General features: G+C 38.2%; 1 protein-coding gene across 3 annotated transcripts; it reads right to left on the bottom strand.

The window, feature by feature from the left end:
- Nucleotides 1-88: 88 nt before the first annotated feature.
- On the bottom strand, nt 89-26,757 carry itga2.2 (integrin, alpha 2 (CD49B, alpha 2 subunit of VLA-2 receptor), tandem duplicate 2). Of its 3 annotated transcripts, XM_049019118.1 has the most exons (31): nt 26,626-26,757; nt 24,461-24,584; nt 19,400-19,509; nt 19,156-19,241; nt 18,099-18,213; nt 16,585-16,712; nt 15,015-15,163; nt 13,783-13,933; nt 13,481-13,646; nt 13,284-13,360; nt 13,051-13,189; nt 12,810-12,955; nt 12,353-12,496; nt 12,027-12,230; nt 11,488-11,618; nt 11,072-11,235; nt 10,301-10,452; nt 9,933-10,043; nt 9,466-9,551; nt 8,798-8,933; nt 8,283-8,369; nt 8,119-8,195; nt 7,948-8,031; nt 6,928-7,030; nt 6,581-6,691; nt 6,251-6,361; nt 3,837-3,950; nt 3,558-3,647; nt 2,411-2,527; nt 1,671-1,789; nt 89-1,515 (listed from the first exon to the last, which is right to left on the bottom strand). In XM_049019118.1, the coding sequence occupies exons 1-30, from the start codon at nt 26,726-26,728 to the stop codon at nt 1,694-1,696; spliced, it is 3,612 nt and encodes a 1,203-aa protein (XP_048875075.1). In that variant the 5' UTR covers nt 26,729-26,757; the 3' UTR covers nt 89-1,515; nt 1,671-1,693. The 3 variants fall into 3 exon arrangements, with proteins under 3 accessions (XP_048875075.1, XP_048875076.1, XP_048875077.1); XM_049019119.1 differs by lacking the exons at nt 24,461-24,584; nt 26,626-26,757 and having other exon boundaries at nt 19,156-19,299; XM_049019120.1 differs by lacking the exons at nt 15,015-15,163; nt 16,585-16,712; nt 18,099-18,213; ... (2 more) ...; nt 24,461-24,584; nt 26,626-26,757 and adding an exon at nt 14,250-15,000.
- Between the last annotated feature and the right edge of the window lie 761 nt (nt 26,758-27,518).

The following is a 27,518-nucleotide window of genomic DNA, read 5'->3' as shown; positions in this document are numbered from 1 at the left end:
TTATATGTTCTGTAGAATCAGAATCAGCTTTATTGTCATTCAAACCACTTGATAGAGGAACCAGCTGTGAACTCTCAACACACGAAGATGACACGGAAAAACTTGATTTTAATAAAGTAGAAACATTTAAAACATAAATTTGGTGAAATCAAACATATTTCCAATGCAGAACAATCAATTAAATAAATCAAAACAATTAAAAGTATAATCCTAGACCTGTAGCTGTCATGACATAAAATACTGTTTATGCTGCAAAATAAAGATGCTTAATCATTCTGTACATAGTAGTCACAATGATTATACTGTACTGCTGTATACAGCAGCAGAGTGCATTTAAACAGTAGTCAAGCATAGGAAAATGTTTATTGCATCCAGTCCACTTGCTCAGAAAATCAAATTTTCAGCAAAATCGGTGTTTAAAGAATGTAACTGTCGAAGTACAAGTTAAATCAATTTACATGTATGATTTTTTTTTAAAGTACATTACAGCATTTTAGTAGAAACACTAAACCTGAATAATGATCCCGTCACAAAACGAAACATATAATATGCAGCATGAAATTATTTGTTACATTTTCTATATGGCAACCATATCTAAGCTGCAATCTCTTACATTCCCATTTCTCGGCAGCAGATCTCTTTGGAACCTCATAGCTTTTTAAAATTTAAATTAATTTTATATACATTTAACTAAAACTCGTTGAAAAAGTAAATGCATTTTAAATCGACTTCAAAATCATGAATGGCTTACATTTGACTGTTGATTAGGTAGTGCAATAAGTCCCATGGCTAATACTGAAGCAAATAAGTCCATCATAATCATCATATGAACATAGATGCATTTGTGTACTTTGAAGGGGACTGTCATTATTAAAATTTGAGGATTTTCTTCCCCGTTTCTCTCAATCCTCAGGGTCCAGCTAAACATGATTTTTATATTTTAAATTAGAGCATCTCTTTTAGTAACTGCAAACATACATTTAGCTTGTATGTAAAATCAAATTTTAGCCTTTGTGCAGTTGATTGTACCTTGCGGGTCATTCATTCACAGTAAAATAAGCCTCGACCTCCTACCTTTCCATCGTCCATGAAAAAATTCCCGACACATTATAATGCTTGCTGTACATTTAGAAAGCGTGTTGGTGCAAGCTTGCTGGGACTGCATGCCCAAACAGAATTTAGTTTTAAGTAGCAAACTGAAATCAAAAACCTATCCAAGATAAATAAAATAAAACAAAACAAAACAAAATACAGAATATGAAGTTTAAAAAAATAATATTGTCAAGTATAGGAAATAGACTGTTCGTATTGTAATTTCAGCCCCCTGGGTGGGGAAGCTGATTGTGAAATAATGCTGTAATTGTACCCTGTGTGCTGCTGGCTGGGTTTGTCCACCGCTGATGTAACCTAATTCCATCTAGGTAGTCATCAGTCTTGTCCAATTCTGTCCAACAGCAGTTTTCACATGGCGCTGTTTTCCAGAGCAGTGCATTTGTACAACTTGCCTCTTCATGTCTAGACATTTTTTAAAAGTTGACCAAGTGAAAGAGACTTTGGAAACAGAGCTAACACAAGCAACTTATTTCCATACCACTCACTAAATGTTATATTTATTCGCTTGGACCACGCCCTTTTTTGAGTGATTAAAACACATGGTGTATGCTACTTACATTCCTGTTTATCATCTTACAGCTCATGCCTGGTTCTCCATTCCGGTGCCATTTTGTGTCTCTCCATCTGCATTTTCTTTCATCAGCTGATCATACTTTGTTTTCTTGAAGAAACCCAACTGAATGAAAAATCAAAATAAAATTTATTCGTCATATTACAGCTAAACTGAGGACATGACTTTAATAATTCATCAATAATCAGTAATCATCAGTAATCCTTCATGCTCTCTGAATGTCCAGCCTAGGCCTACTTTAAGCTGACTGGTTGCCACATGAAGCCCTATATAAACCAGCAGAAGCATCCTTCAGCAGGGATACTTGGAGGATTTTGACAGATGTGTATGTTACATTAAGACCCATTAACCAAGCAATCAGCCACCCTATTTTTTCTTGTACATTACATACATTATTTAAAGATGCTTTTATCCAAATAGATACACAATTGAGAATGCAGGGTCAGTCAATCCCTGGAGCAAATGGGGATTAAGCGCCTCACTCCAAGACTCAATGATGAGATCACTCTACCGATCCCAAGATTTTGAACCGGCACCCTTGCGATCATGGAAACATCTTGTTTTGAACCTGTAGAGTTATACACCGTTCTGCATGAAAATCTGAATATTATAACTGAAGTTCAAAAAGATCTGATAACCAGGAATATTCACTACATGACAAAAGATTAAACATTTTATTTAATCATAAATAATTTTGTATTTGATAAACTATTTTATGAGCCGTACCTTCCACAGCAGTAAAACGACAGCAGCCAATAAAAGCAGGCCCCCAATAACGCTGCCCACAATGATTCCAATGGGTACCTCCCCAACCTCCCCAGGCTTGATGATTGTGATTTCAAACTGGATGGGGAAATAAAGAGTCACGTTTATTACAGGACAGATTAGGTGGGACTGAGTTGTATGCTTTCCAATACGGCAGTTCATTTAATGTTATAGCAGAGAGCAAAATATACTGAGTAAACCTAAAAAGAAAACATTTGCATGCAGACATGTAACCGTTTGCCTACATTTGACTGCCAGTTATTACGTTTTTGCTGTTTTATGCCCTTCTTGTTGACATTCTATTCATGGTGTGAGAGTAATTGGCGGCTAATCCCTCCTAAAACAGGCTTCCAAGCCTTATTTGTCCACACAAACACCTGAACCGTGTTGGGTTCCATCCACAGGTGTTACTCTTGGGCAGGACGGGTGGGACACATCCCACCCAATATTCAAAACTGATGTTTTTTTCCTGGATTTTGCTTTTAAAAATAATTAAATTTGTCAGGAGAATTTAGTTCTTATCTACTGGACAGTTCTCATCTACTTTTAGTTGTCGATTTCAATTGCATACACATAAATGAATGTATGCAGTCCATACTGAAACGGATGGGTAGCCTACACATAGGTATACATAGGACGTCACATAGGATAATGTAAGAGGATGGAATTGACTCAGTAACTTACTGGATCTGTTTGTGTCCCCCCAGTATTGAAAACACCGTGACACCCCTGCTTCGACCCTTACTAACAAGACTGGGACAACCCACGGGTCAGCATGTCAGTGACACATGCTTTGTAACATCTAAAAGTGCTTAAAGTTATAACGGTAAACAGCAACGCCTTATTTCAGTGAAATATGAATCACTTTTGGGAGTTTTATTAATATTCCACTGCATTTAAATAAATGCTGTGTGGTTTTCTAGCATGATTCAATACAATAATAAACAATGAACATTAACTGTTTTGACAGCTTAGCAAGAATTTGTGAACAACTTTTAAAAATAGCAAATCTGCTAGGCTAAACCATCTTGGGTTAGGGATGTTTCCCGGATATGTAACCGAGTATGTAAGCGTGGGCATGTTATAGTGACGAAATGTTGTAGAATACCGGCAGCTTCTTGTGCATGAGGATCAGAAGATCAGGCTGTGAAGTTTCCATCTCAGCATGCAGAATGAGCTTAACAGACTGGAAGGTTGACTGTGTGACAGCACCCCACCCAAAATAAAAAGATTTAAGTTCATTACATCATATTACATTTATGTAGTACTGTATATGCTTTTAGTCAAAGTGACATACATTTTTGAGAATGCAGGGTTCGATATCCCTGGAGCAATTGAGGTTTAAGTGTCTTAATGAGCAGGAATAAGAGATTTTGTGGCCACTTACAGAGGCAAATGTTCCATTCCAGATCCTCGTTGTGACATGCACAAAATAATCTTTTTTTGTCTCCATACTCGTTAGCACACATTTCAGATTTGTGCATTTAGCATTTGTACAGTCCTGCAGGCAAGAAACAATGCTTTGTGATTTGATGAGGACTGTACAGAAATATTAAAGCGGCCATAGATTTTTTTTTTTCTTTCAGTATTTTAAATTGTTCTTTGGTATCTACATAGAAGGAATGTAAACTTGGTTTGGAATACTTCACGGTACGTCATATCCATGTATTTGATCCTCATTATTTATGCAGAGTTAAGTCAGATTTTCACCTGTACTTTTAAACTTTTTCATTAGGTTCTTCTATAATTTATTAGAAATTTCCCTAAAAATCTTCAGCAGACAACATACAGTACAACTTGCTCTGTAAAAAAGGAGTTTGGGAAAAGGAAATGGGTTATTTAAAAAGGGTTACTGAAGCAGCGCTAAATTTATAATGATTAGAATACAAAAGGATGCTGTCAAAAGAAGGTTAACCACTCTCCTTACACACACACACACACACACACACACACACACACACACACACACACACACACACAGTTGAGAGTGGAGCTTGGGGTCTGAGTGCAAAGTCAGTCTAATATTCTGGCAAACCTGGAGCACATTGTGTCTTAATATAATCAGGTTCACCAGATCTGCACCTGTTCTTTCATGTAACACCACTGACTTGGACTAATGGCGTTTTCCCACTGGCATACATGTACCAGGTCGTACCAGACCCGTATCACGAAGACTATATTGTCAAACCGAAGAGACTTACTGTATATGCAGTTCACATCATGATTTACAATGTGCTCATTTCTGTTAATGTCTGTGAAAGTTTCTGTGTTTTATCATCAAATGCTATAGTGGAATTAGTGTTAGCGGGTTTAATTTGCATTATGAATCCATTTCGTTCAGCTGTTCCTTGAATTTTTTTTTTTGACTAGGAGGATGGAAATTTTCAAGTTGCAAGTTATGGGAATGCATCAATATATTGTGATGTGCGATAGGCTACTACTGATAATGAATAATACATAGAATATGACTTTCTTTCTTTCTTTCTTTCTTTCTTTCTTTCAGATAATCCATGCATAGCGTTCAGATCACCAGTATCTCATTCATATATTGTTTTTGTGAATTGCTAATAAAAGTCAATAGATGAAACAGAGTAAATAGGATAAAAATATCAAATTCAAAGTCATGCCCAGCTGTGTCTTGTTATTTCGCCATGTCTTTGTTCTATTTCAGTCCACGTCTTGCCCTGCCGTTTGTCCGTCATTGATGTTAGTCGATGTGAGTGCTCTTGTTCTGTCCTGCCCTGCCTGTAGCCGTCTTCCCAGTAATAAATCCCTGTTTTCCCCGACTTTTTGCCTCCCGGCTTCGTCATTCCCTGCATCCTTCCTGTCCGCCTGCCCATCCGCAACCGCAAACTCTGACACAATGATGCATTAAATGCAATTTAGATATAAAAATAATTCCATGTGCTCAATTTTTGCCCTGTTACTTCTCTCTCTTTTCCATGCATTTCTGCATAACTTACAATTTTGCGCAGGAGCTTGTGGTCAACCAAATGGCAGGTTATCACTGGGAGCTCTTTTCTAGTAGTTCTTGTTTAAATGAAAAGTACTTAGTGTGAAATAGGGACTAAGAACGGGTTCTGGAACTGCCTTTGACGAACTACAATCGGACCAGTTTCCTGTGGTGTGTCCACAACAAAAGTTCCTGGTTCCAGAAAAGGTTCTGGTTCTTGAAAATAGTTCCATGAGTTTTGAAAACGCTCAGTGCCTCTACTAAGATAGGAATACTTCAATAATTAGGAATCAATCAAATGCTTTTTGAGTTATCTTCTTAACGGGATTAAGTGTCTGAACCTGCCTTTTTTTTTTTTTTACTATAGCTATGCGGCACTGTTTAAGTTTTGGGGTGATCTCTCTCAAAATTGAATCAGTTCCAGTACATCATTCATCCGCAAAGTTCGAAAAAGACCCATCAAATAATTTTTTGAGTTGTCATCTTAATAACAAAGTTTCTGCAGGGACAGTAGCAGCGGATCATTCCCAAGGCCATGTGAATTTCCTGTTCATGGAATACATTTATTATAATATCAATCAAATCATTCAAACTTATTTATAGAGCATATTTAAAACAAACCAAATTGTTGCTCAAAATCAAATCAATATAAGACAAATAGGAATAGGAACAAAAACACAATAACGGCTATACAAAAGATAAAAGATGAGATCTGAGAAGTAGATAATAAAATACAAGTATTATAATGAACAAAACAGTAATTTAGTACTATATCATTCAAACAGGAAGAGTACTTGGCCCACAAAGTTGTTCTCATGACATTATATAGTTAGCGACTAGCCACTCACCAGGCTCTCTATTCTTCTGAAGCTCTCATGGGAAAAGGAAACAGTGTAGGGCTTCTGCCTGATCTTCAGTGGATCCACCATGCTACCTAAATCACAGCTCACAGTGTTGCCCTGCAGGAGTAGTCTGGATATTAGTCTGCCTTTATTTATGTTCCAATTCACAAGCTATATGGAAAATAAATCATTTAAGCTTTGTGAACGTATTCAGCCATGGCTCTCCTGGGTGTAAACTGAAAGAGACCTTTTGTGGATATCACAGTTATACGTGTGTAGTTTTAAATAATAGAAGTATGGAATCTGAAGGAAAAGTAGGCAAAAACAAAAACTTACAGGCTCTGTGTGAACTCCTGTCAGATACAGGAGGAAGTTCCCCACCCAGGTAGATTCTGGCAGGGACACTGTGAGATAGGTTAGACCAACCTTTACATTCCCTGTAGAAACCTAGAGGGAAAAGTGGATTCCATTTCAATGAAGACAGCTGAGGTCATCCGCTATCAATGGCACATTCCTGCAAAAGAAGACCTGCAGACTCCTCCCATCCCCCGCAACCAAAGTAACTCAACCAGAAAGGCTGCTGATGGACTGAGAGACCCTGCAAAATAAACAGCATGGCCTCTTGTAATCAGAACTGCTCTCTAGTAGTAAGTTTGCTTTTTGATGTTATGATGTTAACTTACTTTCAGCGTGAAGTTGAACTCTGGGCCAATGTCATCATTATTGTTCACCAATGTCTTCACTGTGCTGTGATCTTCAATGACATAGAAGTTCATACTTGTCTCTCTAGGGAGTGAAGGAGATAAGCCAACAGAGATTAATGCTGGAATTCACACTACAATAATTCCCAGGGTGGCAGGTGGTATTTGTCAGAGTGCTTAAGTGAAAGTGTCTAATTGTGACTGTGTATTATTACATACCGCGTAAAAGGGTCTCATAAATGAATAAATGAAACCACTAAGAATCTACTGTTTGTGTCATAACACAGGCTCCACTAGTGTCCTTATGAACCCAACGTACTGTCACACACATTTCATACTCCTGCTCTTCCCTCCCCCATGCAGTTACAAAGCCCTCTTCATACAAGGATGAAATATTTTCTAAAGGGCATGTCATTTTGCCAGCCAGCATGGTAAAAACATACAGTGACTACAAGTTATAAAAAGTAAACTACTAATAAATGAATATTGCTTAAATTTTTAATCTTACCCCGGCCTACACTTCTGCTATAAACACTTGACTGTATAATTAACTGACTTTTTTGAAGTGATTTTATGACAGAATAAAATGTGGGGCATTGTAGAGTTAGCCTGTTGTGGTTAGCACTGATGCACGAATATGTGAACCATACACTCGAAAAATATACGGACACAAGAATAGTGCGAAAAACAAAGCTATTGACAATCATTTCCACATTTTTGTTTAAATGTTGGGCTGGTGAAGAAGTGCCCTATGCTTGAAAACACCATTATAAAAAAGGTTTCGTGTTTGCTTCTCTGTGGAGCAATTAGCATTTTTTCCCAGCTAAACTTCACTTTAAAAGCCATAAATCTGCTTTTAAGCAAAATGACTTGATTTAATAGAGATATGTACTTTTTGCTTGCCTTACAATCAGGTTGTCACTTGCCCAGGGAACCAAATATTTTAAGTAATAGACATAAGTAGCATAAATAATAAAGGCTACCAAGAAATAGCCATCATACCTTGTCAGAATGATTTCAGAGTCATAAATGATAGGAACGGAGATGAGGGCTTTGTTGTTTTCAGGTGTTTCTTCTATGCCATCGCTGTTGGCATAAAATGGAATTGATGAGAGGCAAATTCTTCACTGGCATCAAAGTAATTAGAAAGGGAAAAATGGCAGAATTAGTCACCTTTCAGCTGTCAGATTCACGTGTATTTTGTTCTGCATCTCGTTAAGGTTAAAATCAAAGTTGATCCGAAACTTTGCCTGTACAAAAGAAGAAAGGGGTTAAACTTTATTGCCGGGTCACAGCCAGAGAATGTATGACAGGATAATCAGCAATGCTGAACTGACCCGTTGGTCTGTTCGGAGGACAGGGTACCCTACTTGACAGGATACAGTGTAATCCTTATCAGTGCATTTTATATCTGTTCCATCGCTCTAAAATGAGACAAATCTTAATTAATCTTAAAAACATTTAAGAACAAATTGAATTGCAAGGCAACATTGATCCATCATCTGCTAACTACTTATCCTGGTCTGGGGGGCTTGTTGCCTCTCCCAATTAGCACAGGACACAAGGCTCCTATACACCCTGGACGGGATGCCAGTCCATCACAGGATTCATACATGTACAATCTCTCTCTCACACACACACACGCACACACACACACACACACACACACACACACACACACACACACACACACACACACACACACACACACACACACACACACACACACACACACACACGATGGGCAATTTAGAGACACTAATTAACCTCCCTGCATGTCTTGGGACTATGGGAGGAAACGTAGAAGGAAAACATAGGATTTCATATGTATTTAATTTTAAATTATACATACAGGATTAGACACAGAAGCGTAGAACAGACTTTTAGAGTATCTTGTGATGACTCGGGCATTATAGGCATTTTCCATCTTGTTCTCCACGGATACATCTAAGGAAAATCTTTTGTTCTTTTGGATAATCAGCAGTGCACTGCAAAATAAGGTTTTAACCGTAGTTTCCTTGAGTACCCTTACTCAACCCCATTTCAGCTACTTACACATTTAAGTACCAGAGAACATCAGTCACTACTACAATAACAGTAGTGAATGAAAGTACAAAATCTGTGAGAACTGGAGTAAGTGTAGCAGGCTAAAAAAATTGCCATGTGCACATACAATTTTTCCATTACAGTTATTAAATGACAAATAACTAATATATAAGCATATGAAGTCTGCATTGCCCATTTTATGACCTGATATTTGCCACTGGCTGTGTCAACGCATTTTTACAACTGTGCATATAAGTGGTGAATACGCCCATTTTTAAAACATAACAGTAATGCAGTATGAGTTGCTCTCCAGCTTGGTTGTGGAAGCTTTGATACATGCTTATAAAGTTGTGTCCTTAGGATCCCTTTACATTCAGAAACCAGGAGATGTTTAACAATGTTGAGCATGGCAGAGAATAGGATAAAGGTAAACAGACCCTTGTCCTACTAACAGAGTATGTTCAATGACCTCACCTTGGCAAATCATCAGTCATCTGTACATTCAGCACCAAGTCATTGTGACACACATCATCATCACCACAGTCTTTCGAGAATGGAATCTGTCAGCAAAAGTGGGACACAATACGTAGATTTAAGGAGGAACAAGATATTAAAACGTGTGATTTTAATCAATTTACTTTTAAGATGTTTTACACTCGTACATTATCCTCAATAACACTGGTAGACCACAGCCTTTGCTGGAAATCATCGCACAAAGTCCTAAAAACTCATTGGAGTATCAAACGAAACACACAGGCACCTGACGGAACCTGCTTGACATTATACACAGTATAACCATGTTAATTTGACAGTTGGCCAGAATAATGACAATCTGACCAATAGAGACCTATATTAATTATCTTTCCACATGTCATAAATACAGGTAAAATAGATAGAATGTTATGCAAGGATTGGAAGCAGCCACTGCAAATAAAACTCACATAGAACTCTGAGGCAGTGGGACTAAATGCATCCAAGACAGGGTTGCCCTTTGGGTCTTGAAGACCAAGATCTACCCGTAGACTGAGGGAGTTCACAAAGTCAGGTGCTTCCTGTGTTTAAGTGTTATTAATACAATTGAAGAGGTAAAAAATATTTTCAAATAACCACCTTGGTAATCAATATATTTCATATACATCAATATGTATAATTTTTTTTTTAATTAAATAATTTCATGAAGAGTTTTCACTATGTCTGACTCTGTAGTTTAGTTTCACTACTGTAAAAAATAACTGATAAATTAACTGCTGTTAAATTTGGCATGCATACAAAATGAGAACATTATTCGGACATATCACAATTTCTGTACCTGAACATAAACCTCATGTGTTTCGCAGACTTTCTGTTTGTCAACACTGATGGTTCTCCTCAGAAACCGTTCGTTGTTGGTGCTGAAGAGCCCTCGCGAGCTCACACGCGATGACTGCAAGTCCATGTCCAGAGTCAGATTATATGTGATTGCTGCAAGAGTGAGAAGACGTTTTTGAAACGGCATATGGGAAATTTAGAAAAAAAAGAAAACTGATCTGGCTCCAGTTTTAGGTTGGGCCACAGGATCCTCTGTAGCGGCTTAGGAGGCCCCATTTGGCCCAGAAAACATGAAACCCGGAGATTATGTCTTACATCAGTTGATCCAGAACCATATCTAAATGTATTTGGATGTCTGGCTATAGCCTCTCTTGGACGCAGATACGCAGTTCAATATTTGAATGACTGGCTAGGAAATTTCCTCCATGTCTGTGGTCATGCAAGACAGGTGCAGGACCAAATATTGGACGTTCAGTAAACATCATAAAAAGACGTCCATCTGGCTCCACAGGGGACATCTTTTCAATGTTCAACAAAACATTCAAAAGATGTATCTTTGCTCAGTGGGGAGTATAGGTCTTCAAAAATCCATCTTAATAATAAAAAAAGATTTTGACTGGTTGGCATTTGCCCAGGCTTCGAGTGGACCAACATTATGAAGACCATGAGACATCTAGTATCTAGGGTGGTAGGAACTGAGTGCATACAGCTAAACATTCAAATATAAAAACCAACCAAATACCAGTAAAGATGAAAAACATATTAGCCATACCCACAGGACCCTTTGTAGTTGTGGGCATAAATGTTGCACTGAAGCAAGTGCTGGTGCTGAAACAGAACAGTTTTCTCCCATTGATAGTGCAAGGTTTATTAAAGATGCTGATTTTGTCAGGTGAGAAGTTGACATTTGTTTTTACACGAGCTACTCCTCTTGACCTGAAAACGCGAGATTTTTGTTAACAATAAGAAAATGGTCTTAAAAGACCTATAAACATTTGACACCCACAAGAAGCACTTGCTTCCCAAGAAGCTGATGCACCATGGCATTAGTAAATATGTCTCAGCTCCAGTCCAGGGTCTCCAACCGTGAAAAACAATTTGAATCTTGGTTATGTAAATTATAAAGAAGATTTTTAGATTATCATAACAAGAGTGATTACATGAAGAATCAAGAAAATTTAAACTCACCACAGCTGAATTACTTTTCCATAAGTTCCAACAGACACATCAGGAAGTGTGTCATCATTTAAATCTCCATCTGCATTCACAGACCTTCCAAAATACTGCAACTTGGGGTCCAGTTCAGAACCCAGAATTTTCTGGACAAAGCAGAAGAAAGAAAGAAAGAAAGAAAGAAAGAAAGAAAGGATTGATCAGCTTGGAGTCAAAATATTTTTTTAAAAAAGAATTTATTGTACTCGTTGTACACATAGATAACATGAAAACCCAGAGTGTGCATTGTCCCCCAGGATTCACTGATCAAAGCACACGTACTTTACTAGAGGTGCCGGTCTTGTTCAGTATTAGTGCTATTAACGCCTTGAAACATTAAAATTAAATGCATATGAGAACTTTTTACAGAGGGGTGTAATATTAAGACATGTATACACATCTTTCTTACGAAATGAAACTACAAAAGTACAATATATTTTCATATTCTGACTAATAAAACGCCATATTGTAAATCTGCATGAACATAATTTTGCAGAGTGAAGCTTTTTTTTTACCTGTGTGTACTGTTTTTTGATGGACTTCTGATTTCCATTAAAGATGTACAATGCGCCCCTATTGTTATCCTCCAGTGGGGCACCAACCACCACATCATTAAAACCATCTTGGTTAAGGTCTTGTGCACACACTATGGCCATCCCAAAACGAGCATTCTCCGTTTGGGAAGGTCCCTCCAGAAAACCATCACTGCTTATAAAGCCCTTAACAAAACACATACACAGACATATTAACAGAAAAGACAAGCGCGCTATTTTTCAAAGGTTCCATAGGTGCATTTATGAAAGCAAAATCATTGCCTCAAAAAGTGAGAAACTTGTATTACCTTGGTAACTGTGAATATGTACACTTTGCCCATTTCCTTTTTCTGGTCACTCATGAACATTGGAGCACCAACCAGCAACAGATCTGTAATGCCATCTTTATTCACATCCAGAGGACACAGTACACCACCAAAGTAAGATCCTATCTGTTTTCAGTAGAGAATGGCATTTGATGTCAAATGTATTTAATGGAAATAATAATTTACAAAGGCAGTACAGGGGAGATTTTCAGAGCGCTAGATGTTCTCATTTGTTGGCCAACTTTAAAAATACATAAAAACATTTGCAAAAGTTTCCTCTGTTAAAGCTCAAATTAACTAATGTATTTTAGAAAGGCTTCATATGTAAATATAAAGGTTAAGCTACTTTTAAACACTCCGTATGCATTAGAAGGTTAGTTCTTATGGTTCATGGTATTTACGGTAATAATGATGACAGATAAGTCTATTCACACTTTACCTGATGTCCTCTTTGTGAATTTAACACGAGGGGTTGCCCCACGCTGGTTACGGTATACACTACAACCTGACCAGTATGATTCGAACGAGGTGCTCCAGCAACATAGTATTCGTCACTTTCATCAACTAGTGTCGTCACAGCATAGCCTGCCAAAATTATACAGGAATCCCAATGGTTTTAGAAGAAATATTTATCATCTCCAGTGGTTTTAAACATAGCAATAACAGGTACTAAATAATACCTAGCAACGAGCTGTGGTTTCTGTCCTCTAAGACATTTTCAAATGCATTTTTAGGGAATATTAGAGGCTTCTGGGCAGTTCTGTGAACCACAGTGCCGTTCCATCCATATGCTCCAACAGCACCCAACATCAGTACTTCCTTTTAGAGGGGACAAAGAAAGTTTTAGTCTCTGATAGCAGTCCTACAAACTAAAAAGTCCCGATATTATGTAGTTAAACAAGATAGCACATACCTTTTTACTGGAATAGTGAGCACTGAACCCCACTTGGGACATTTCCATCTGGAAATTTTCCCCTCCTTTCCCCGTCCCTTTGATGGAAAAATGACAATTGTACATTCGTAGCTCTACTTTTTATGCTCAAGGATATTAGAAAACATTTACTACCAATTCAAGTAGTTTTAAAAAACCCAATAATCTAGTGAGCATACCTTCAATGTTGAAAATTCTCTCTCCAAGTGTTCCTACAATCTCTAAAAGAGCCGTTTCATCTGAGACACTGAAAAAGTGTTTTTCTTCCGGATTACTGGCAATTGACTTGATTTCTGCAACCAGTTTTGTTGTATCCATGTTATTTTCTAAGTAATAGCCAAGGACCTTGAAATAGCAATAACAAATGAATTAAAAAAATAAAAATGAAAATATGCTAGCATGTATGACATAAAATCCAAAACACACAAAAAGTTTAGATTTTGTGTCAAATTTGTACAAATCTTCATTCTTCCTTACGTACAGCTATGCCAAAGCGAGTGATCTTGGCCTGTTCGCATTTCAAAATGACATCATCCAACATACTACTATCGTGAGATTCTCCATCTGTCACCACCACCAATACTTTATTTGCCCCAGACCGGCCTCCGTTCTCAGGCAAGAAAGCTTCTGTCCTGATAAAGACAAATTACACTTGATAAGAGGGCATGCTCTTAGGGTAGCAGGCTAATAACCAGATGTTAGTCCAAAGAGGGGACCTAACCAAACCTTTAACTTGGTTACTTAACCTGACTCACCAGTAGTAAAAATATCCAAAAACTATGAAAGGGCAAAAGTAGCAGATCAGGAAAGAGATACAGAAACACTCCTGGATAAATAACATATAGCAATTATAGCAAGCTAGCAATTCAAGCAGAGGTGCGCACATTTGTTCATTTAAAAGAAGTATTTAATGTATTTTTTGATTAATATTAGTTATAGTCAAGCAACCTGTCATGGGACGCTGGAAGCCGGTAAGGCGAACAGGCAGGCGAGCCAACAGGAAGCAGGCAGACAGGCGAAAGCAGGGCAAACGGGGATTTATTAAGGCAGACGGGAACAGGAAACATCTCCCACGAACTAACATCAATGACGGACGAGGACCACAGCTAAGACCAGGACTTAAAACAGGACAAGACTAATCAAAGTAATCAGACACAGCAGGAGACGATCAGGGAAGTACACGTGGGCTAAGCAGGGGGCGTGGCACACACGAGGAGCGGACGAGCCGGGCATGACACAACCTACTTCCTCAAACAATAAGTCACTTGGCTGAATATATACAGTGTGCAGTTATGGTCAAGAGTTTCATGTAGATAAGCATCAGAACAGCTAAGATGTGTGATTACATGAGAAAACCGTTTGTACCAGACGTGGTGGAATTTCAGAAACAGCAATCTTCCTGAGACTTTCACATACCGTAGGGTCTGAATTTACAAATTTGTTGCAGCTTAAGTCAGGTGAGAAAAATTATGTTCTCATTATAGCTAACAGGAAAGCTACGACCATTAAAAAAAACAGCTCAGAACAACAGCAGTGTGCAGAGATGCATCTCTGAATGACGAACGTTACTTGAAGTGGTTGTGCAGAAAAAGTCTGTGCTCTTCCCAGGTATGCAGGAACACCTAATAAACGGCCACTGAATGTACAGGCAATGGAGAAGCAATGATCAAAATAAAACTTATTCTATATCGAACTCTGGAAGGGTAAACTTACCTTGCGAAATCAATAGCATGGAATGTGTTTGTTAAAGTACCCTCCATTTGCTTTATTTTTTTTGCAGCAGCCAACATCTCATCCTTGGTTTTGTATGTATTAAATCGGAATTCAAAAGCTGAGACTACTGCATACTGAACGACACTCACCTGCAAGATACATGCACACTACGATCAGAAATATTTCCACTCAGATGTATATTTGAGGGTGTCTATCTAAATACATATACATACCAGAGATGTTCAGGAGTCACAAAATTAAAGTCCGAGTCAAGTCTCAAGTCTCTATCGTGATTCAAATTTGACTTTACTATTCATCATAAATTTAAGAATCTAAGCCCTAACCATAACCATAAGTAACCAAGCAAATGCAAATGCATGTTAAAGTAAATAGCGATTATCATTCTATCAATTCTTTACACATCATTCTAAAGCAAAAACTCAAATTAATGGATACCATCGCAACTCCGCAAACTCCATGTTAAAAACTGAAATGTATGCGGCTGTGCTGCACCTTTAGTTACGGCAGAGTGGTCAGCGATGTAATTGTCTAATCGAATTATTTGCTGGTCTTATGTTTTTATTTTATGTAAAACAATTACATTTCAATGCGTGATGGAAATCCGAATAATTTAAGATATAACACTACAAGTACGATGGGCACAATAAAAATGCGCAGGGACTTAAGGAAATCCAGCTTTACTCGGAAACGTTTTTTGATTTGGAACATCCCACAAATCGGGCCCACAATCTGAACCAGTCGGAAAACAGAAAAAATGTTTGTGTCACTGCCTGGCGTGATGCTTCTCCAGCTCCAGTTTCTGTGCTACATGTGAACAGCCACATGTGTTTAACGCCTTTACGGTTTGGGAAGAGTTGTACACTCAGTACTTCGCATGTGTAGAAATTTCAACAGAGCCTTAAAGACTCTTATTGTTCGCTAGCAGCTATCAAGGAGAAGAAGTCAAGTCTGAGTTGCAAGTCAAGTCGGAAGTCAATTCAATATAGACTTGAGTGCTACAGTACTTGAGTCCGAGTCGCGAACTTGAGTCCCCATCTCTGATACATATATGTATAAATGTATACTCATAGTAGCTTTAAGTTTTTTATACTTTTGTGAAATTTTGAAAATCACAAAAAAGGGACTGTAAAATCCATCCATTCTCCAAACCGCTTATCCTACTGGGTCACGGGGGGTCCGGAGCCTATCCCAGAAGCAATGGGCATGAGGCAGGGAACAACCCAGGATGGGGGGCCAGCCCATCGCAGGGCACACTCACACACCAGTCACTCACACATGCACTCCTACGGGCAATTTTAGCAACTCCAATTAGCCTCAGCATGTTTCAGGACTGTGGGGGGAAACCGGAGTACCCGGAGGAAACCCCACGACATGGGGAGAACATGCAAACTCCACACACATGTGACCCAGGTGGAGACTCGAACCCACATCCCAGAGGTGTGAGGCAACAGTGCTAACCACCGCACCACCATGCCACCCCCAGATTGTGAAATCATAAGGTTTAAATACTCTGCAATGAATTATGAAATGAATTATATAAAATACTTGCCTGAGTGCCAGACGGACCAAAATCTACACTCTTCAACAGTTCATTAAGAAATTCTAACACCGGTTCCCATGGCCAAATGCTATTTGATCCATCCAAGACAATCACTAAATCCATTGGACCTACACAACCTGGCAACAAATTGAGTATGTATTATTTTCTAAAAATTTTAAAAATTATGTTTTTAATAATGTAATTCCATCATCTTGTAACAGAGTAAACCATATAATAAGGTGTTAAATATCCAATTTATACAAGTTAAAATATAAATAATTGGTAATGCTTACACTGACCGCACCTTCAAAATGTATCTATAATGCATTCATAGAACAGGGCAGAAGTATACCTTAACATGTCTTAAAGCATTGCATTCATGATACTTTCAATGAGTAAAATATGACAGCTAATGTAGTTAGCAACTATGCTAACTACATTATACAATTATAATGTTTGCTACTAGTGTACATTAAAGATGTCATGATTGTTCATTGAAAATGTCACGAATACTATAAAACTTAAAAGGTATACTTACATGCCGCTTATGAATGTTCTATGAATGAATTATAAAAGTGCACTTAATGTAACCATATATTTATATACATGCATACATATACATGTGCACATATATAACATACAAAGTACAGAGCCTGCAAAATCCAGAAAAATGGTATATATTATCTTGCGCACACAAGATAAAACTTCAAATCTATGATCATAAACTCTGCTCCTGAAGAATTTTTTTTTTCTCCATTTCCATTGTGCAATAAATGACCACTTCATGCTGTGCACTGTCCCGTAATGAACTACTTAAAACTCAATATAGTAGACGTGTCTCATTTAGTTTGAGTTATTTATTTATTCCAATGTGTATTGAAAGTACATGTGGTAATTATATATGGAAATATGTAATTTGAAAATTGTGCCCCACAGTCAAGCATACTTCAGTAGATGTCTCTGCTATTGCCGTTTTAGAGTTATAACACGTAGTACCCCCTTTGGAGACTCAGGACACCTGACTGTCACTGAATGTGATGTGCACATTTAAAAATTAAAGTTCACCCATAAATAAATCTGGAAACGCAAGGTGTGTGCAAGAATTGTCATTAGCTCTAAAGCTAGCTAGGAACAAGATTACAAGATTAAACACAAATAGTGAAAGAGCTTGAATCTCAAAAATTATTGATGTACATTGTTGTCTGTGCACTGCACATCAAGAATCTGTGCTTAAACACTGCACACTGCAGGCTAATTTTATTACAGTGAAACAAGTCTTTTTAAGATTTAAGTAAGATTTTAGGAGCCGTGTGTTTGCTGTGTTCACATAAGTATGCTCAATACCCTGATCAAGATGATATTGTGTTTACACAAGGTGTTCTCCCAAGATAAAATGATACCATTTTTTGGTACTTTGAGGGTCACATATTTAAGAGCGTGCTTGTATCTCTGAATTTTTATCGCATACAGACAGCATGATAGAAAGAGAGACATTAAACAAACAAAAGGTATGGAGATCTTACTCTGGATGGCAGGAGAAAATGAAGACTGTGGTTTGAAGAGGGCGTTCACCTCCGTGCAGATTCCCGGAATGAAATACTGTTTGCCACACTGCTGTGCCCAGAGAGGACCGCAGGTCTACAGTGGCAGAGAGAATTCACCCTTTGACAGTGAATAGGCCCACAGGCAGAAGTGGATGTTTCAGGTCCAGAAAGTAAAAATGCAGACCAAGATTTTGTTTTAATTAACCAGTTCAGTATAAACAGTCAGAGTACTCAGCTGGTTGGTTGAAACAAAATTCTAGTCTGCATTTTTACTTTCTGGAAATGTCAACCTCTGCCCACAAGACAGATTGATGGTTGGAACAGGAGCAGTTTTATTGGCACCCTTGGAATCAAAATGGGGATGCAACCAAGAAAACATTAAAAGTGAAAAATCACAAAGCCAAGCTGTGCTTCTAGGTTTCCCCCCAGTTTCTGGTTTTATCTCAGTAAAATACAGTAGGTCAGTAGAGGGTCTCATCCCCGGAGTCCATGCATCCTAGAAAAGGCCTGATCCTCCCCCATATTTCACACACCCCTTTCATTATTCTGGCCCATTATGGCTGAATTATCCCTCATTATCATTATAACAGACTTCCAAATAATCTTGATGAAATGTACCAGTATATACAAATATTAAATACTTCCATTCCAGTGGAAGTACAATTTTTTAAACTATAGCTCTAACAATACCAATGAGAAATTTAATTGTAAAACGTTGAAAATTATGAAACCTATTCAATAAGCAAAGCCAGTCGCAGCATGTATATTATATAAAGAATGCTACATCACTACTGGGTCACAGATATATCTGCATATAGGGCAATTTAGAGTGTGCATTTCTTTGGAATGTCGGAGGAAATCACAGGACACAAAGGAGGAAAACAGACACTAACATACAAACGCTGCTCAGACAGGGCTAGAGGACTTGAACAAGCAACCTGTAAGGTTGCGAGACTGTTTGCTCAATTTGCCCTATTGTGAAAACAATATCCTGTATGAATAGAAAGAAAGGAGACCATAAAAATGACTGATTTACCAGAAATCCATTATTTTTGGCCAGAAGAGTCAATCCAAGGCTCATGTTGGTGTTGATATTGTTGACAGATGAAATGGTGACTGAGTCTGGAGATGGAAAGGTAGCATGCTACATGCTAATCATACCCATTTAAACAGTACTCACCTACGTTTTAAGTGAACAAAATGAGAATGTAAGGCCTCATTGGGAAGCAAAAAGGCGTTTTAATCTGTACATATATGGGATTCTGCAATCACCAACTTACTCTGCAAGTTGAATCTCTCACAGTTTGTTTTGGTTCCAGGGATTTCACACTTATAAACATCCCCTTTCCTGTTTGCTTTGTAGCCACTCCAAGGAGATCCAACCAAAAGCCTGCATGGGAAGAACGGCACAAATATTCAGTATTTTACTGAAAATGACTGAATACAGACACTCCTCACTTAACAACCATTTCATTCCTAGGACTGGGTTGTTAAGCGAATTCACGACCTTATCGATATTTCAAGCATAAAATACTGGGAGGGGGTTTGTACCAACCATCTTTACTGTAGATATTGTTTTAATGTCAACATTGCACATATATAACATTTTTAGTACATTTATAAATGTTGATAGTACAGTACAGTACTGAATACTGTAATAAACAGAAGAGGAGAGCTGCTCTAATATACATTATTTAAGTTTGCAGATTGTAAATACAGGTAATTGGATGGTCCCAGATGGTAGCTGCCTTTCTCATGAAATTAGGCAACAAAATTTTCCATTGCTTCTACGTTTGTGCACGCCTCATCACTGATACTCCGATTATGCAGGTTGAATCTTTGATGAAACTATTGAAACCATCCATGGTTTTTATGTAGTCTTGGAGATAACACTTGCAAGTGGAGCGAACACTGGCATAGTGAATACTGACCGACTGCAGGATCAAGACAGACTGAGGAAAGGTGACATGAGATGAGATTCTTGACACTGAGGCACCTCGCTACCGTTTCCATGACCAAAGTTCTTGTACATCCTAAGCCCGGATGGTTGTTAAACAGGTAGATCATTTAGTGAGGAGTGTCTGTATTTACAAACTCATATCCATCCATCTCTCCCTCATTTATCCTGGTTACTGTATATTGTCAAAGTGATCAAAAAAGTGTTTTTTCTTAAAACACTATGATTGAAACTATGAGTAAAAGGGGGATTTACAGTGGGACTTTACTCCGAATGCACAATGAACAACCTTTGCCCAGTCATATTCCGAGGGGAAGCTAGCCAGACAGGAGTCCCGGTTAGTCACAGTTGCACTAATTATATACACAATCCAATGGAGCTCGTCTGCACATCAGGAGATATGGTGGGGGAGTAGTTTACCACTGTGAAATACGTCACACGCAAAGTAAAAAACAAGTTAGGCACTGAGCAACAGGTGAGACACTATGTAAACCACAACATATTATTATATGAATATAAGCAATATTATATACCCCCCATACATGTACTGTATATCACACATCAATAGAAACAAAATAAATGGTTAATTCGAATTTGTAAAAAAAAAAAAATTGTATATTCAAATTAAGTAGCCAAAAAGCTCAAAGAAATACTGTCAATGGGCTAATGAAAACTACTTTTTTAAAAGGAAAAAAAGTAATGGTGTCTGGATGACACTTTGAGATTACAGGGATAAGGTGGCTATGGCATGCAGTACTGCAAGAGTATGACACATTCATGGTCACCCTGTGAAAGACTGAGTCAGAAATGCATTCATATGGCTGCTGGGAAATGAGGAAACTAGGGGGATTTTAAAGGGAGTGTTCAGTGTACCGTCCCACGCCTGTTTTGTTTACCAAAGGTCCTTCAGGCACAGGAAATGGTTACAGTCAGGACAATAGCTTTGACCTGAAAAAACAGATTCCAAAGTCCATTCCTTTAGAAGAGAAAGGCCTCCTGTCAAATTTGCCTCATATAAAGGTCACCAGAAAGGGGTTATATTCATTAAACATACTCATTAATTGTTTTCTCCCCTCAGTGACTGACTGCAACTGATCACAGTTATCTATCACAATAGAACAAATTATTTGTGCCATAGGCCACTACCTTAGGAGTAACAGACAATGTGTACAGAAAATGAACTAAATTTAAGGGAATAATAATGAAAGACCCAGCATAATAACTGATTAAATCCATGGAGGCAGTTTGGACTTATTGTAACCACAACTGTGTCCTCTACTGTCCCTTTAGTCCCCTTTTTGAATTTAAGATCTGATATTGCTATTACTATAATCATCATTTACTTTACTCCGTATGTGATTCCAGGCTATATTTTTCATTCATGCCAGGTCAATAATTGGGAAAAGTTAATTTCTATACCTATTTTTTTGTTAAAAATCTAAACAAGTGGTTTTCTTCATAAGGTCAGAAAAATACATTTGATTATTTTTTTAGTTATTACTGTAACAATTTTTCGTTTCTGAAAGGTCTGCCATTATTACCTTGGTGACCCTTTTGAATATCATTTGCTTCACATACAGTAACCAAGATTCATCTGCTAGAGTACAGTATGTGTCTCACTTTCAGATGGACGGATATTTCCTCAGAGCTGTAAATAGCACATTCTGTCAAACGTCATGGAAACGCATGCACACAGAATGCATTATCAAGCACAGGAAACATCTGGGGGCTAAAGTAAAACTTGCTTTTCATTGCTGAAATTAGCACTAAGAGTTGAGAAATGATAATGTAGTGCTTGGCATTACTGGGGCAGTGCGATGCTTTGGACCCCACAGTATCACAATATATTTATTATAGCTATAGACTAGTTGAGTATGCAAACTAATGGCAAAGAAGCTGACAAAAATGACAACGATGTGTTCCCTGAACAACCCCAACACCCCCTCCCGTATCTAACCACTACTACTCCCATTCCCCCAACCTCTATCTCTAGCTCCCCTTGGGCAGTGTCTAATTATTCATGCCATCATCCTTTTCATGCGGGGTGGGGTGGGTCCAACTACATATTACAGTAGTATCACCCGAGCCCACCCTACACACTCTCCCCACTTATCTATACCATGTTTCTCAGAGGTCTGCAAAAAGATCCATAGAATACTGTGTTCACAAGACGGCTGCTGCAACCTATCACTGCTGTTTTAATTTTGGGGTGACTTGACTTAAATCTGTCAAGTGTAGATTGTCATGCATGTAATGCTTTTGTGAAGTGGTAATAAGATCCATCAAGATCAAAGAGAGTAAACGAATTAATAAGATTAAATTCAGTTATGTTCACAAGGTCAACCATAATCCCTTTTGCTATCGCTAAGCACCAATGCTTGAATTTTTCTACACCCTGCATCAAATAAGAGGGGGACAATCTGGGAGTATTTTACACTTTTAACAACAACTACTGGCACAGCCATTTGCAAAAACAAAGTTTGAAAAAGTTTTGAGAGGTGGACATAGCATTTAATGGAAAATCCCACTACAAAAAGTGCACGCAAATACACGCAAAGCAAGTAATAAGAAAAAAGCAAATTGATGATTTGGGAGTCGCTAGCTTGGGCTGTTTTGCATACTCGCTATAGCTTGTGATATACAAGGGAAGTGTAAGTGTCTGATTACATTTTTACTATTCTTTATCCAGAAAAGAGATCTCTCTCGCAGCCTCTGTGTGTGTGTGTGTGTGTGTGTGTGTGTGTGTTGGAACGAGGCAGTGGGCAGCACACTCGCTCTGCTTCTCTCTCTCTCACATGCAACAATGTGAAGTGTACACATGGAGACTGTGCTTTTACTGACGGAGATAACTAAATGTCCAAAAAAATAATTACATTTCACTAGAGTCGATGCTGGCAATGCCCAAGTAACAAGTCTTTTTGCAAGGCGGAAACACCAGCAATCACACCACAGAGATGGGACCTCAAGTCGCACTCAAGTTGCTCTTAAATTGACTCGACTTGCAACTCATTATTTTTTCACTAGGACTTGACTTTGACTCGTTGATGGAAACTAGTGAACAATAAGAGTCTTTAAGACTCTGTTGAGGGGGCGGCATGGTGGTGCAGTGGTTAGCACTGTTACCTCACACCTCTGGGACCCGGGTTCGAGTCTCCGCCTGGGTCACATGTATGTGGAGTTTGCATGTTCTCCCCATGTCGTCGTGGGGTTTCCTCCGGGTACTCCGGTTTCCCCCCACAGTCCAAAAATATGCTGAGGCTAATTGGACTTGCTAAATTGCCCGTAGGAATGCATGTGAAAGTGAATGGTGTGTGAGGGTGCCCTGCGATGGGCTGGCCCCCCATCCTGGGTTGTTCCCTGCCTCGTGCCCATTGCTTCCGGGATAGGCTCCGGACCCCCCGCGACCCAGTAGGATAAGCGGTTTGGAAAATGGATGGATGGATGAAGACTCTGTTGAAATTTCTATACATGTGAAGCAATGAGTTTACAACTGTGCTCAAACTGTGCTCACACGATGTGTGGCTGTGCACAGAGCATAGGACCAGGAGTGGGAGAAGCGTGACATCAGCCGATATCAACAAACAACATGCTTTTTCTGTTTTGCCACTAGAAATGGTGCATTCAATTATCTCGGCAAAGTTGGAAATTCTGAGGTGCGTGACGTCACATCCAACCAATCTATTCGAGTTACACATCTCAGAACAAACATGGCTGCCTCCACGAACACGCTGTTGTTGCGTGTTGTTACTAATAGAAAAAAACAAAGAGGTCGGTAGATTTTTGATAAATAGTAACTCGGACTCTAATTTTGTGACTCGTGATCATCTCTGGCATATGGAGAAATGCAGTTAAACGGAGTTTATCTGTCATTGCCCCAGGTAAGTTGTGTTTGCTACTGTAGCAAGCTGGAGCCCACACAGGATGCTAACTAAATTTTATGAATATGGATTAATGATTAAAAGTTAATAATAATTCAGTGTGTGTGTATATATATATATATATATATATATATATATATATATATATATATATATATATATGGAGGATAAATATATATACATATATACATTTGCACATTGTCTTACAAGGTTCTGTTGTAAACAGTAATTAAGTATTTAAGCCTGATGTTTCTGAAACATAACAGAATAATCTGTCTCCTCCTCACAGTGAGACATACAGCTTATTAATTAACCACTGGTATCAGACAGGTACTCGGGATTGGCCGATACCCAAAGCCTATGTATTAGTATCGGTACCGGAACTGAGAAAGTCGGATCAGTGCATCCCTAAAATGCACCATGAAATAATACAACAAACAGTTATTGACAAAGAGTAAAGGCAGAAATAACTGTCAGAAAAGTGAAGGATTAGAATTGTGTCTTACCATTTGCCCTGATAATTCTTGAACTGTTGCACAGTATATCCAAACTCCTCTTCCACTGGTCCACTAAATATTTTTGCTCCTGCTGTCCCAATATTAAAAGACTCTGAATACTGTATAAGAAAACCTGAAAAATAAAATCATTTCAATATCACACATAAATAACACCATTTACAAACTGAAACAGAATAAAAATGTGCTACCCTACACACTCTCCCCACTGAATGACTACTGTAATGCAGCAAATGACTACTGTAATGCAGCAAATGACTACTGTAATGCAGTGTGTGGCTCTGCCATTTACAGCCTCTTCACCTTCTCTGTATAGAGTCCAAAAAAGCATGGTTTTTAATTCTGTTCTACACCTGACCTGTACAAATGCATCTTCTGTTAGTGATTAAGATCTGCAACCAATAATCAGTGAAAGGAAGTGTTTCTCTGCATTTCTTGCTTGAAACAAGGTATGTTACCTTGTAACTTTGAAGCATATCTACTTTGCTCCTTAAACACAGTACCTTAGCAATATGAATTTCAGACAGACTTTTCTGATTTAATGCTTGCACTTGTACAATAATCTCACAGTTTCTTGGTAACGTTGTGCCCTCTTGTCACAGTGGAGCATAGAGGAGTGATGAGGCGGCTTGCGGACAACAAGGGAATTTTATCAAACCTGGACTACAATGAGACTATAGAACCAAAAGGGATGACGAGGGGTCCATCCCTCACAAGGCAGGGCAAGGAAACAAGAATAAAGACAGGCTACGCTAACATCAGACAGTGCTGCTCATCAGACACTGGAGCACCTCCGAGTTTTTGCTTTCTTTATTGTGCTTTCCCAAAATATTTCATGAAATCCCCCCTCCCCAAATACTCATATATTTTATGCACATTATTACATTTCAGTTATGCTATGGAAAGCTGCAGAATTTATTTCATTTTACATTGACAAGATAAACTGTCTGCAACAATCTTTAAGTCTTTTGTATACATACACTGAAATATTTCAAATATTTAATCTTCATTAGCTATAAGGGGATTGCTTTGGAAGCAGTACAGTACCCAGCTCTAAATGAATTTCTGATCAATCATTTTGAGAATGGTTTCAGTATAAGTCATGGCAGAGGATACAAGTATTGAAACATTCCCTAATGAAACCATGTAACATTCTGGTTAAGGATACTGATGGGCAGTACAAGAATGTTGTTGAAAAATGCAATTAAGCAAAATAGCTTAATACTCAGTTGCATGTTTGAATGACTTTGTAGATGTAGACTTGGCATGAACAGTGCAGCTGAGAAAATACAATTTTCTGCAAGGCTGACTGATATAAAGCCGCTCTTTGTAGAGTACAGGACTCTCCCGTAACAACATGGGGACTGGCATTCCAGAGTTAACTGGCACGCTGTTTGACAAAGAAGACTTTTAAAAGAAGCAAACGGAAATGACCGTGCTCATTAGATGATTAGAAATGGGCTTTCCTTTTGAGCCCTGCAGTTCCGCTAATTCTGAAGAAACTTTGATACATGGAAAATAATGTTATGCACTTAGATTACACACTGTGGACAGCTAAGACGATGAACTGTATATATTCAAGCACCTTACGTTACATGGAAATCTGAAAGTTTATTCCCTTCAAAATATACATATCATATATCTTGATTTTGCGATAAATAAAGTGAAACACCATATGTAGGCTATTTTCGCAGTTAAACGAGATAGCGTCTGCCTTCTGGTGTTCAGGTATAATTATAATATTGGTAACACTTTGACTGGGCACAAATACTCACTACTAAAGTACAAATCATGAACAAAGAATCAACAAATATAGTCGCTACTTGAGATAAAAGATGCCTCACGATTAGTTAATGAAGAACAAACATGAGAACAGTACTTAACTTGTGTTATTCATTACTTGTTCCTTCAGTAGTTCACAAACGTTTACCGAATCAACAGATATAGTAACAAATATAGTTGCATACTGCTTGAGATAAAACAAGCGTCACGATTCATTAACAATGAATTAACAGTATAGCAGCATGTCATAAGACTTAGTTTGCGGTTAAATAATACACAATTAAGTAATAGCATGATATTATATCATGCCTCGACAAAGTGTTACCATAATAAGAATAACATTTTTTTTTCCAAATTCGAGAAGGATAACTTACTGTGTAATATACAAAGCAGGCCTAACACAGATTTGTTTCTTAAAATAAAAAACATATTTCCACCATGCAAGCAAGCATCTGAGTTATAAGGTGTGCCGCTCATTGCAGGGTTTGCCTTTTTTACCCGGCAGTGAAAACACTTGTTGCGATTTATGAACAGTAGAAAGTGGGCAGGGCCGTGGCGTCATGAACGCTACCTTCAGAGAAGCGATCTCAGGCACGAACGTCTTGGGATGTTGCAACACATCCAGGTTAGAAGAGTACAGCCTCAGGGTGTGTAATTTTTACATGTTGACTCAGCTAGCAGAGACGCATGCACGCACACAGACACACCATATGCGGACAAAAACATATTGCTAACATTGTGGGAACTCTCCATTTATTTACGTGCGCATAATCATAATCCTGTGATAACCATAACCCTAACCTTAACCATAACCCAATCTTAATCAAAACTAAAATACAGTCTTGTATTTGCTTTCAAACGCTTTTTAGGTTACAGTACTGTACAAATTACTGAACTACGTATAATTCAAATATACTATAATACAGCACTGTATATAAATATTCAATTCAATAAAATTTTACAGTACATTTTCAATGTTAAATCATTGTCTCAAATCGCTTATTGTAGTTTCGCTGCTGCATCTCAGTGGCTCGTTTTTGCCGGTGGATCGTAAGCTTTGATGAGTCTATACTTGTTATATTGAGAAAATTACTTTTTCGAACTGTGTTTTCTGCGCACGCGGCATTAGTCTCAGGTAGCTAACCAGAAGCAAACGCGCTACCGTAAGGCAAAGTTGGGCGACCTAAAAAAAAATTACCGCAGTTTAAATTTTTCCATTATGCTGTCATGTTCAAAAGTAACCAAGATGAACAATATAAGCAGACTG

Source organism: Brienomyrus brachyistius, chromosome 7 (genome assembly GCF_023856365.1).
Source record: "Brienomyrus brachyistius isolate T26 chromosome 7, BBRACH_0.4, whole genome shotgun sequence".
Lineage (NCBI taxonomy): Eukaryota > Metazoa > Chordata > Actinopteri > Osteoglossiformes > Mormyridae > Brienomyrus > Brienomyrus brachyistius.
The sequence above is the reverse complement of the archived record's forward strand: the minus strand, read 5'-3'. Positions and strand labels throughout refer to the sequence as shown.